The sequence below is a fragment of the Equus asinus genome, chromosome 9, assembly GCF_041296235.1.
Source record: "Equus asinus isolate D_3611 breed Donkey chromosome 9, EquAss-T2T_v2, whole genome shotgun sequence".
Lineage (NCBI taxonomy): Eukaryota > Metazoa > Chordata > Mammalia > Perissodactyla > Equidae > Equus > Equus asinus.
The window spans coordinates 14,521,233-14,533,658 of record NC_091798.1 but is presented as its reverse complement, the minus strand read 5'-3'; the positions used below and the strand labels follow the sequence as shown (position 1 = coordinate 14,533,658).

The window sequence follows — 12,426 nt, the reverse complement described above, 5'->3', positions numbered from 1 at the left end:
TCGCTTAATGACGGGAATACGTGCTGAGAAATGTGTCATGAGGAGATTCTGTCGTTGTGCGAACATCATAGAATGTACTTACACAAACCTAGATGGTGTAGCCTACTATGCTATGTGGTACTCATCTTATGGGACTACTGTCATATTTGTGGTCCGTCATTGATTGAAATGTCATTATGCAGTGCATGCCCATACCGTTGATCTTCATAACAACACCATGAGAGGGTAATATTATTTTCACTTAACATATGAGGAAACTGAGGCTACAAAAGAGTTATGTAATTTGCTTAAGATTGCATAGGGGGTAACAGCCAGGGTTTGACTCCAGGCAGCCAACTCAGAACCTGAGTACTTAACCATTACCTAAAATCCTTGGAGTTTATACACAAGCCCGGGCCTGGGCCGATTCTTTGAACCACATGTCTTCCGTGAAGGAGAGCTGTTGGGAAGAAATTCTAATGTTCCTACCTCAGGCTATGGGTGGGAAAGCTGGGGCTGGTCCTGGCTTTCCTGCTGATTTGCTATAGGGCACTTAAAACTTGCAGGGTGTCACTTACCCTCTCTCAAAGAAAACAAAAGAAGACTCATGTTGTTAGAGTCTGAAGAACTGAATAAATATAAGCTATGGTGAAGGGATGTGAGAAGATTAAGGGATTTACCTGGACATTTAAAAGCTCACAATTTAGGGCTTGGGAGAATGGAGGAAGCGATAAATGGGTGGAGGATGGAATTTTAGGGCAACGAAACTATTCTGTATGTTACTACAATGGTGGTTACACATCATTACGTATTTGCCAAAACCTACAGAATGTACAACACTAAGAATAAGCCCTAATGTAAACTATGGATCTTACTGAAATGCATCAATATTGGTTCAGCAATTGTAACAAATGTACCACAGTAAAATGAGGCTTACAATAGGAGAAACCATGCGTCTATGGGCAGGGGATATATGGGAACTCTGTATTTTCCACTCAGTTCTTCCGTAAACCTAAAACTGCTCTAAAAAGTAAAGTCTGTTAATTAAAAAAAAGAAGTCACACTTTCAGACAATCTTGATGGTCTTCTCAGCAATTCTTGCCCAATGGTGGGCATCTCAGCCTGTCTCTGCCTGGGGACTTAGCTGGTGCTGGAAATCAGAAATGCTCTTCCAGCATTCCCCACTGATCTGCACCTGCTGTTTCCTACAAGACATCTCTCCGTGTTTACCAAATCTCAGAGTTTTTCCCAGCTAACCACTCAGAAAAACACTGAGAATCCAGACGCATCTTGGGACACTGTCCCAGCCTCACCACTGACCAGCACGGTTGCCTTGAGAGAGTTCCAGAATTTCTTTGAGCCTCAACTTCCCCATCTCTATCTAGAGGCTAATAAACATCTTCCTAACGATCTGGCAAGGCTGTTGTGTTACTTAAACAAGATAGTACCCACGAAGGCTTTGGGTGAACCACAGAGTATTATTACTCACACATATAAGGAACATACTTCCCTCTCTTACTCCTCACTAGTATTGTTCCCATTTTATAGATTAAGAGATTGAGGCTCAGAAAGATTAAGTAATTTGCCCAAAGACACATAGGTCATACACAACAAAGTTGGAATTAAAAAAAAAAATCAAGTCTGACTGCAAAACTCGTGCTTTTAATCACTACACTACACTGACTCCGATGAGATAAAGAATCGAAACACCAACGGTTATCAGAGACTTAAAGTGTGGTCTCCACCGTAAGACTCATCTGCTCTCTTCTTGAAACTGTTTCATTTCTCTTTGGAGCTAAAAATTTCCAGACCAAAGCTCAGTCCTATGGAGAACGCCTCATAAGACCACTGAGCCCAACTCTGAGGGGCCCCGAATCACTGAGCCTTCCTGCCAAGGTGCAGGAGAGATGGGATTCTATTTTCCACGCTTGTTTAAAGCCCCTTGCTACTGCGGGTTTAGTGCTCAGAGGGGTTAAATACCCATGACGGGTTGAAAAAGAATTTTGTCCACAAATAAAAATGTCCCAGATAATAAATGTTAGGACTGGGGTCAGAATAATGGTCTCCATTACCCCAGCAAAACATGAGGGCTTCTCTGGGCTGGTTCTTGCTGCCTTGTTTTTATTCTTCGTTGCTCCTAGATATAATCGTGCTCTTTCATCCAGGGTTTTAGTGGTTCTCTCCGTGCTGGGGTCTCTTTGTTCTGAAAGTCATCCACTTATTCATTTACTCATTGTTTATTTAGCACCTACTACGTCCCAGGGATAGAACGAACTCTTGCAAATGAAACAGTGAACAAGACAGATTCGACCTCTCCCTCTATGTAGCTTGCAGGCTGTTGGAGGAGAAAGAGAACTGAGCAGACAGTTACAACTTAGGGTGGGGTGTTATAAGAAATATTGAAAGCCCAACAGAGGGCCTCTAACACAGTCTACAACACTGTAATCTGGCCTGGAAGGGATTCTATTTGTCACTACGCAACTTCCAACTCTAGGCCCAACTTCTGGGATTGGGGTACTGACCACTCCCGTCTCTTTGCCTTTGGATAATGCTGTATAGTATCTTTCCCAAACCAGTGGGCTCTAATTTACCAGTATCTCCTACTATTTTTCCCATTTCAGGGGACTGACTTTAATAAATCAACTGGAATTTATTGAGCACTTACATTCTTGGCCACGGGGCAGATATAGACGAGCGCTCTAGGGGAGTATTTATCATATTACACACTCTCTGTGTGTCTGTTTGCCTCCCTCTGCAGAGATTTCTCAAGAGCAGGGACTGTGTCTTATTCATCTTTTGATTTCCAGGACTTGCTTTGGGTCTGGCAAGGGTCAGGGCTCTGTGATGATTTGTGGAAGGGAGAATGGAAAAACGGAAAAGCAGAAGGAAGGAAGAAAGGAAGGGAGGGAGGGAGGGAGGGAGGAAGGGGGGAGGAAGAGAGAGTGAGAAGGAGAGAGGCAGGCTGACATGATCCCTTTCTCTGGATAGCTTGTTTGGGTGGCACTTAGCAGATTGGGGTCCAGTCCAACTTCCTCCAGCAGCGCTTCTGAACCTGACACACTCAGCCAGGAATGCAGAGGAGGAAAGGCTGGAACACCTGCTGCACCCCGGGAAGGGGATCAACCAGCATCTGCTTGCCTCCGAGCAGATTTTCCCATTCCCCCTTCCAAGAGGCAGCGTCGCTTTCATCGGGAGAGGCAGGCACTAGTCCCGTGTTGGAGTTCACAGATGTGCCTTGCACTGAAGGCCCCCTCTGCCTCTCCTGATAAGCCCTGCAGACAGGCTCTCAGCTTACCCACCTGGTCAGCCCCCAAAGCCCACTGTCTTTCTCCGGCAGGTCTCTGCCATCTGACGCGGCCTCTTCAGGTCCACTTTGCCTGCTTGATTCAGGACCCCATGATCTCTAACAATTGTACAAGTCTTCTCTGGACACCCTGACTTTAGTCTCTTCTTCTCAGCAATCCACCGCCCCCAATGATGCTGGAGCTGTCTTTCTTAAATGAAAATCTGATCTCGCTGCTCCCCTATTAAAAGCCCTTCAGTGGATCCCTGTTGCTCTGTGGATCTTGGCGTACAAGGTCCTCCCTCCCTCCCACTCCCCCACGCCCTGCCTACCTACCTCACTCACCTCATCTCTTCATTGCCTCCCTTGCTCCTTATGCTTCAGCCATGAATCTCTGGCAAGCATCAACTCTTTCTCTTGCTTTGCTCCCTTTGCTCAAGTTGGTGATTTGTCACATGCTGTTCCTTCTGCCTGGAATGCCCTTCCCCTGGATGAACTCCTGCTCATCCTTCAAGACCCAACTCATGTCACTTCCTGAGGGAAGCTAGAATGAGGCCTGTCTCCCCAGGCTTTCCCACATCTTTGTCCTTATCTCCATCAGAGTCCAGCCCATGTCCTGCAACTGCTGGTTTACTAGTCTGCCCCCCTACTAGACTGTGAGTTCTCCAAGTACAAGGATGGTGTCTTATTCTTTCTATAATATTATTTTCATATTAAAAATTTTAGCAAGAGTGCCTGATTTCTTGTATGTAATAGGCCAACCACAAATACTTCAGGAATTAATGAACAAATACATTCATTCGATGCATTTTTAATCAACCTTACTCTCCGCCATGAACTGTTTGGGCACTGTGATTCCACAGTAACTGAGACAGGGTCCCTGTGTACACATGTTCATTCTTGTGACATACAGAGACAGGTTGACAAGTAAATAAACAAGATATTTTCAGAGGGCAATAAGTGCTCTGAAAAAATAAAATTGGGTAATGAAAGAGAGGAAGGCAAGTGGGGGCCGGGGGAGCTGCTTCAGATGAGTCGGGGAAGGCCACTCTGAGGAGCTGACGTTTGAGCTGAGATCTGAAGATCAGGAGGAGTTGCCATGTGGGCATCTAAGGGCTTTGCATCCCATGAAAAGGGAGCAGCATGTGCAAAGGCCCTGAGGCAGGAAGGAGCTTGGGGTGTTCAAGGGACAGAATGGAGCACGGGAAGGATGATACGAGTGAGAGAAGACCAAGATCATGTAGACTCTTGCAGGGCATGATCAGGAGCATGGATTCTGTTCCAGGTACAGTGACAGAATGAACAGCCGCCCAGATTAGCAAGCAGAGATGCTACCAACGAATAGGTGCTTCCTGTTCCTCCCCACACCTCCCTCACCCTGACACAACATTACCGGTAGTCTGCTCACGGGCGGGCGGAGATAGCCCTCATTAATCTCGGGAAGGGGGAGGGCAGTGCAGCAACTCCGACTCACTGGAGAACACAAAGGCCGCCTGCCCAGCTTTGTTTTGAAACCGTCAATTCCAAATTCTGCTAGCTGGCAGAGACAGGGGTTATTGATTTTCCCTTCTGGAATGCATGTCCTACAGAGTCCTCGCAAATAGAAACTGAAAAACAGAGGAAAACATGACTGCCGAGAAAGATAGGGCAAGGGAACGTTTTTTAAAAACAATCTATACTGGTTTTTGTCTTTTTCTTATTATGCTTTGTTGGATTGTGGCTTGTCATCTCTTTTTTTCCAATTCATTTCTTTTTTCCTATCTCTGTGTCTTTCCGGTTATTCCCTCTCTCCTACTCTGTGTCTTTGTCTGGTACCTAGCACAGTATTTGCATAGAGTAGGATGTCATAGCTGTGCACTGAATGTTGGTCCATCCACAGGTCAGTCTCTCTGAGTGTCTCTTTCTCCAGCTCAATTTGTCCATCTAACTGCCTGTCTCTCTTTAAATACAGCATCTCCCCCTTCCAGAGAGGCAGCAGTGTGGGATCAGCCCATGAAACCAGCCTTTAGTAATTGCCTAGAGTGGGATCCCTGGCTAATTATTTTCTCTCTCTTCTTTGGAGAAGCAGGAAGCAATTAGGGGCTTCCTTCCGCTGCCTGGGGGGCAGGGTGCCAAGTCCCTCTAGCACCAGGATCACATCGGTGGCTCCCTATTCCCACAGGGTTCAAAGGCTGCCTGCATCCTCATGCTCAGCTCTCTTCAAAGCTGCACACTTGCCTGCTCACTTCCGTGAATCAGCCTCCACTTGTGAGCGGAGTCCTTGGCTACTTTGTTGTTCTTCCTGTTGCTAGCATGGCTGAGCGGGGAGGATGCTGGGTGTACAGAGGGGTCTATGCACAGAGTCCAAACAATGGTTGGGTGGGTCACAAAGGGCAGGCTAGCGGGGAGGCTGAGGCCCAACTGTGTCTGCTGATTTTTACCAAATTACACCAACGGACGGAAACTGAATTTTACCATCTGGAAAATGGGGGTATCACAGTCTCTTCCTCTTGAAGGGAAATGTCAGGACAAGCAAAGAAAGTTCATGTCCAAAGTACAATATTATAAAAAAATAGATAATCCTTGATTTTCTTCTCTTAATGAAGCACGTGGTATAGTGGACAGGCCCAATTGTTGTCATTTCACAGCCTGATACTCCAATAATTTGTCTTCTACTCCTATTATCCTTAAGTAACGGCAGAGTGGAGTTACATTCTCTGGGCTCACACAAGGTGATGGAGAAGGCCGGGCACCGGAAGGTGGGTCTCAAACAGACCGATGACAGGGACGTACCTTCCTGAGACTTTAAATCTGCTACTCATCACTCACAAGAGAGACGGTCTACATGTGGGTAATTGAGGTCTGGTAGGAGCAGTGTTTCTTTAACAGGTTTTACGCAAACTTAATTTCTACAAAGTGTCTCCTATTTTACAGGTACCGACTTATACTTACACGTACAACTTCAATTATCGCCTCTACCCAGGTGCCTCCCCTCCTTCAACCCGCTCCTCAGCTCCGGTCCTGTATTTCCAATTACCAACATGACATTTTCTCTTAAGGTTGTAAGATTATTTAGTTTAACTCCCTCTTATTAAAACCGTGGAAGCTGAGGCCATAGACGGAGCTGTAGCCCACAGACCACAGTCATTCAACCAGTAGGAACAGAAGGGGACGTGAGGTCCGCTAATTTCCCAGCATACAGAAGATGCTCCACCCACACGGCCCGTGGAAGACTTGACATCACTTCTTCATACCCACCTCGTGCTCTTTCTGCCTGGGTCTCTTCCTCCCGGCCTTTCAATCTCCATCGAGTGGAAGCTCCAAGAAGACAGAGCTCACACATCTACATACCTTACTCTCTGTGGTTGCCCCCAAAACTGGCATTTAGTAGCTCAAAAAACATTTTGATGGCTGCATGGATGAATGACTGTGAATTTGCCATTGTTCTCTATATCGTCTGAGCTTGGAACTCATCATTTTCCACTTCTCTTCTCCTGGCCTCTAATAATGAGTTATTGTTTGCCAAGTTCTGGTGACTTGGTCCTCATGGGGGACTTATTCTGGACTCCTCCTTTCACTTCTGACTGCTCTCTCCTCATATCGGACCACAGTCTCATCTCCCACCCCTGGCCTTTCCTTTTTCCACCTCCTCCTGTCCTAGCTTCCTCTTCCAGAATAAAAGTCTTCACCCTGATCTTTGCCATGTCAGAAGCCATCCACATTCTCAGTACATCTAAAGTTTGTACTCCTTGCAGGCAAGACTCCCTACCACCTGGTCTCACCTCGCTTTCTAACCTTATCACCTGTTTTTCTGCCTCCTAATGTCCCCACTCCATGCGATGGCTCTGCTCGTGCCCTTGAAACACATACCTTATACAGGCCTGCCTCTACACTGTGCACACACTGTCTGCCTTGTTTGCTCTGTGAATTCCAGTCACCATTCAGGCCCAGCTAAAGCCTTCACACTTCTAACAGCAACAAAGGAATATAGCAGTAACAGTAGCCACAACTTTCTAAATACCTTCCATGTGCCAAGCACGGTACTAAGTTATTTATACACCTTATTTTATTAGCCTTCACAAAAACTCAAGGAAGTTAAGAACAATTCTTACACTTATCTTACAGTGGAGGAAATCTAGGCTCACAAGTGTCAAGTAACGTATGGAAGGTCACGGACTTAGCACGCAGCACAGCTGGACATCCGGCATAGATCTATCAGACTGCTAAAGTCACGTTGCTAACCTTTAGGCTGTACTGCCTAAAGCTAGTTTTCTTCTCTGAGCTCTGATGGCCCTTTATTCTGCATAGCCGCTCATTTGCAAGTTTTCAAGTAGGCCGTTAAATCACTAAACATTTCTCTTGTATGCATGCCTCCCAACCCCAGTTTTACCGTAAGCCACCTGAGAATATGAGTTCTACCTCTTGGCCTTCTAGGTTTTGGCCAACAAATGTGAGCTGACTGACGTGATTAGAAGTGTAAAGGAACTGATCCACCACTTTAGTCTTGTTGGGTAAATTCATCCTTTAAGCAGAAAGCTTACACCCGCCTCTCCCCCCAGGACCACAGGCTGGCACTAGGTATAAATAAGAGAAGATCCTAACTGTGCAGGCCCTGGAGTAACACGTGTCCGCGTGGCCTGCAGCAGCAGCACCTGACAGTAGCTCCTGAGTGACTCAGGAGCCTGTGTTTGCAGAATCTGGAATCTTTTAGCTCTTGAGGCCTTTATGAAGTTAGAGCTATGAAAGGAAAACGACAATAACAAACCCCCAAAACCCCAGCAACTATTGAGGACCATTGTGAGATTTAATCACTTTTTTGAGAATCACAAATGTAGGTGGTAATTACATAGCCCTGCTTCTATGTCACCGCAATATTCTTTTGGTTAACTGGCCCATTTAAGATTGGAGCCATGAGATATGACAGATGTACCACTTTATACATGTAAAATGCAAATTTGTGGCTCCATCATGGAGAAGCTGGTTGACCCTGAGTTAGACACTGTCCTTTTCTGATCCTCAGTTTCTCACTGCTGGCCCGTACAGTTTTAGAGGATCTCGAAGTTCCCCTCTTGCCCTGCCTTTCTGGGATGCTAATTAACATACCCTCATAGTTTTGGTTTCTGTGCACAATCTTGAGTCCCGTTCTCCATGGCTCTATTGGCTGCACCCCGCCTTCTCCTGCTCCTGGGCAAACACTCCCAGATGAAGGAGTGGGTAGCCTCCTATCTGGTAGCCCCTTGAAAAGTCCTCTCTGCCCCCTGCTCCCTTCACCCCGAGATGCCTCTGCCCTCTTGTGTACTTTGCATATTAAACACCAAAAGCTTTCCACTGAGTTCTCAGCAACAGGGGAGGCAGAGAGCCTGTATCTGGAAGCCATCACCAGCTTCCCAGTGCACTAGAATCCCTGAGGTCCTTATGGGGGAAAATGACAGCAGAAGTAGTTCTTAAAAAGCCTCCTGCAAGACTTCTCAAGTTGAACCTGAGCCTGTGGAAGAGGCCAGAGGGCAGAAATGCCTGCTCAGACAAACCAGACCTTCTTCTGGGCCCCTCTCCCAATACCTGTTCCAAATACATGGCCACAGCAGTACACATGGCCATGTAAAATTCAGAAAGTACACTCCTTTTGAAGGGAAGGTCCCAGGAGTCACTGATAAGCAGCAAACAGTGGAGCCCAGGCAGCAAATCACAAAGGTTATTTGGCAAGTTCAAAAGCGTAGTGATGGAACAGTTCTGCATCGACCACAGCAACGGGCATAGGAATCTGCACGTGGTAAAATTACATAGAACTGCACATGCGCACATGCGTGCGCACACAAAACTCTGTGTAAAACTGTGAAATCTGAAGAATAAAGTCTGTGGATCGTCGTTGTCAGTTTCCTGGTTTTTATATTATATTGTAATTAGGTAAGATATCACCATTAGGAGAAAACTAGGTAAAAGGGTACGTGGACCTGTCTACTGTTTTTGAAACTTCCTATGAATCAACAATTATTTCAAAATAAAAATTAAAAGAAAAAACACCTAGCACCTCGTCCAGTGGATCTGGCCATGTCTCCCCAGGTCCTGGGATACAAATCTCAGTGTTCTCTCACAAGATCCTATTAGTAACGGTGAGAACTTCACCATCATGATCTTCATCATCTTCCTCCTTCTCCTCCTCCTCAAGGCTCCCGTTTATTGAATACTGACTATGTATGAGGCACTGGAGTTTAAAACATTTTCTTGTTTGCATCTACACACCCTCCAGGCTATCATCCCTATTTTATAACGGGATGAAGCTGAGTTGAGCCCCAGGCCACTGAGTTGAGCCCCAGGCCACAGAGCCACAGTGGGGCCGGGCTCTGACCCAGGTTTGGGGCTCTTATGCTCACACTTGGGGACAAATAACCAGGGAACAGGACTCTGTGGAGCTGTCCTGGCATCTGACGTGTGTGCCCTGGAAATCGCTAAGCACATCCCTCAACCTGTCTCAAAGGCGCCTGGACCGAGGCAGCACGGGCACAGTGATGCCGCCTTCCTGTCCCGTCCCTCACCCCTGCTCTGGCCAGAGAGCCACCGCCGCAGCAAAGCAACAGAAACAGCACTTACAGGTTCTTCACGTCGGCGATGCCGCGGAACGCCTTCCTCGGGATCCCCAGGATCCGGTTTTCGCTCAGATCTCTAAACAAGAAGAGGAGAGGCACACTGCATTAGCCACAAGGCCGCCTTTATCTGCATCTCATTACGATAACAAAACCCCTGGGGGCTGCCTCTGCGTTCAGGAGGGTTTGGGGGACTGTTTAGTCTCAGGCCCCAGGCTGCTACAAGCCTGCACATTGTTCCTCTAGTGATGGCCTTTGCTGAAATGGTTACCAGGCGGAGCAGCTCGCCTCCAGGGCGGGCTCTGTGGGTGGTCTCGCACCTCCAGGCCACGAGCCAAGATTGGGTTATTTGTTGCACACACTGCACCCAATTCTCTGTTTTGCCACCTCCCAGAGATGACCCCTGCCCCCCTCCCCCACAACGTCCCTCCCCCACATCGGGGTCAACATCACTCAATCTCCCATCTCTCGGGGACTCTCCGCCTTTGTCATCTGGGATTGGAACGGAGCCAGAGCCGGGCCATCCTGATTTTCTGATGGGGGATGATCACCTCCGCTTATTCTAGAGCCCCCAAGACCCCTGGGGCCTCCTGTATTGTTCTAGTGACAGGCATGATGAATTCAAATTGCATTTCCCCAAACCCATCCAAAATGGGGGTCCCCCTGGCACCTCATCTAGCATTAAGCAGTACTAACATGTTGCTCTGAGGAGGCAGGTAAGAGACAAAGTAAGTGTCAGGTCTCGAAACTGGCTCACACCTAAGTCTTGTGCCAGAGTCCTCTTGAGGAAGCCCCAAAGCCTCAATTTCCTTTCCTGAGACCCATGCAGCTTTTGTCATTTTGATTTCTGGTTTTATTTTTTGCCAGACCAAACACACGCACTTGTTCTCATTCATATCTCAAGTTTGCTTGGGATCTCAGTGAGCAATCAATCACGTATACACACACACACACACACACGCACACACACAGACCCATACATATCAATCATATGTATATCTATAGATATAGGTATATATCTCCATTATTTTGGAACACAAAAACCTTCAGATAGTAAGTAAAAAAAATTACCTACCTACCCAGACATAACCACTGTTACCAATTAGGAGTAATATGTATAAATTTCACCAATATGATCTCAGAGTATATAGTCTGTTATAACTTCTTTTTTCACTTATTATATTGAGAACATCTGTTCATGTCATTAACACTGCATGCATGCCAACATTTTTAATGGCTGCATATCATCCAATGTGGGGCTATATGATCCCACATTGATGGGTATTTATTTATGTATTCATTTGCCATTTAAGGAAACACTAGGATGAATTTTCCTGCCCACAAATTTTAGGGACATTTCCTTGATATAAAGTCCTAAAAGGAGTCACAGGGTAAACACGTCTTTAAGTGCTGAGCTGTCCTAGAGACAGACTGTACCGGTGGATGCTCCCACGCTGATTTCAAAACATACTGCTGACTCCAAATATATTCGGAAACAGAGGTCAGACAATCATCCTCCACTAAAACTAGGGCCATTGAAATTAACGTTTTGCAAGGGGGCAGGAGAGAAAATAGAAAACAGAAGAGCGGCATTCACTTTTCTGCTCTCACCTGCTGAGATGAGCTGCCACACTCTGAGGGCCTGGCTGAAACTCCAGACTCTTGGGGGCTGCCTGGGGCCGCTGTTAGGCCCCTAGGCAAGGCTCAGAGTTGGGGTAGGGTGCAGATAGGAATCCTAGTGGCTTCCGGGGCTGAATAACGGGGTGCCCTCCATCTCAAATCCAGTTTCCTCTGCCTGCAACTGATGTAAGTACATTTAGACGCACAATGAGCCCCATTGCAGGCTCCCTCGGCCGGGCCTGATTCAATGAGCAGGGCTCCAGCCTGGAGTCGGGGCGCTGAACAAAGCCCAGGATGACAGCAGGGGTCAGGCAGTGTCACCAAGGCCACTCCTCTGCTCTCCATCAGCCTCCAGGAGAAGGGGGCCCAGGTCCTGTCATCCTGCTAATGCAATTTCCACCAGGCATCTGGGCTGTACCCAAGGCTCCAGCAGCCACAATGGGCCCAGTCTTTTCTGCCAAGTGAAGGTTGGTCTCCAGGACAGCAAGCCCCTGCCTGCTAGCCTCCCAGGCTTGGCTGCTATCTTTGGCCGCTCTGGGAAACAGCTCAGGTCACACTTCTGGCAAATGGCCGATGACCAGGATCAGGGGCAGGAGGTACACACAGGAGAGAGGTTTAGAACTGTCAGCTCGAACCATGCCCAGAAGCCAGAAGAAGGGGCATAGATTCCCATAATGCATTAACCCTTTGAGTTCAAGGCGCTCAAACATACTGAAGGAATAGCAATTGTACGAAGGTTCTGGTTTGCAGTATGATGGGCTGAAGAGAGTAGAGCAATATTTAAGGAGAAAAATCTGGTGGAGTTGCTGAGAAGTCTCCACAAAAGCAGTCACATAGGCAAAATCCTGCACGTGGGTGGGGCAGCCACTTGGGTTCCCGTTCACTATTCTGCTGCAAATACACCCAGTCGTGCTCCTAGTTTAAGGAGCCCAGATTAGAGCACAGCTTTCTTCCCACCTCCCTGCCATGACTTTCATCCTGCCG

The 12,426-nt window shown here is 47.2% G+C and overlaps 1 protein-coding gene across 1 annotated transcript in view; it reads right to left on the bottom strand.

The window, feature by feature from the left end:
* SLIT3 (slit guidance ligand 3) overlaps positions 1-12,426 on the bottom strand; it is a 588,267-nt gene that overhangs the window by 192,497 nt on the left and 383,344 nt on the right. The window contains exon 5 of the mRNA XM_070517106.1: positions 9,830-9,901. Within this exon, the coding sequence (XP_070373207.1) occupies positions 9,830-9,901 (72 nt within the window). The remainder of the gene's footprint in view (positions 1-9,829; positions 9,902-12,426) is intronic.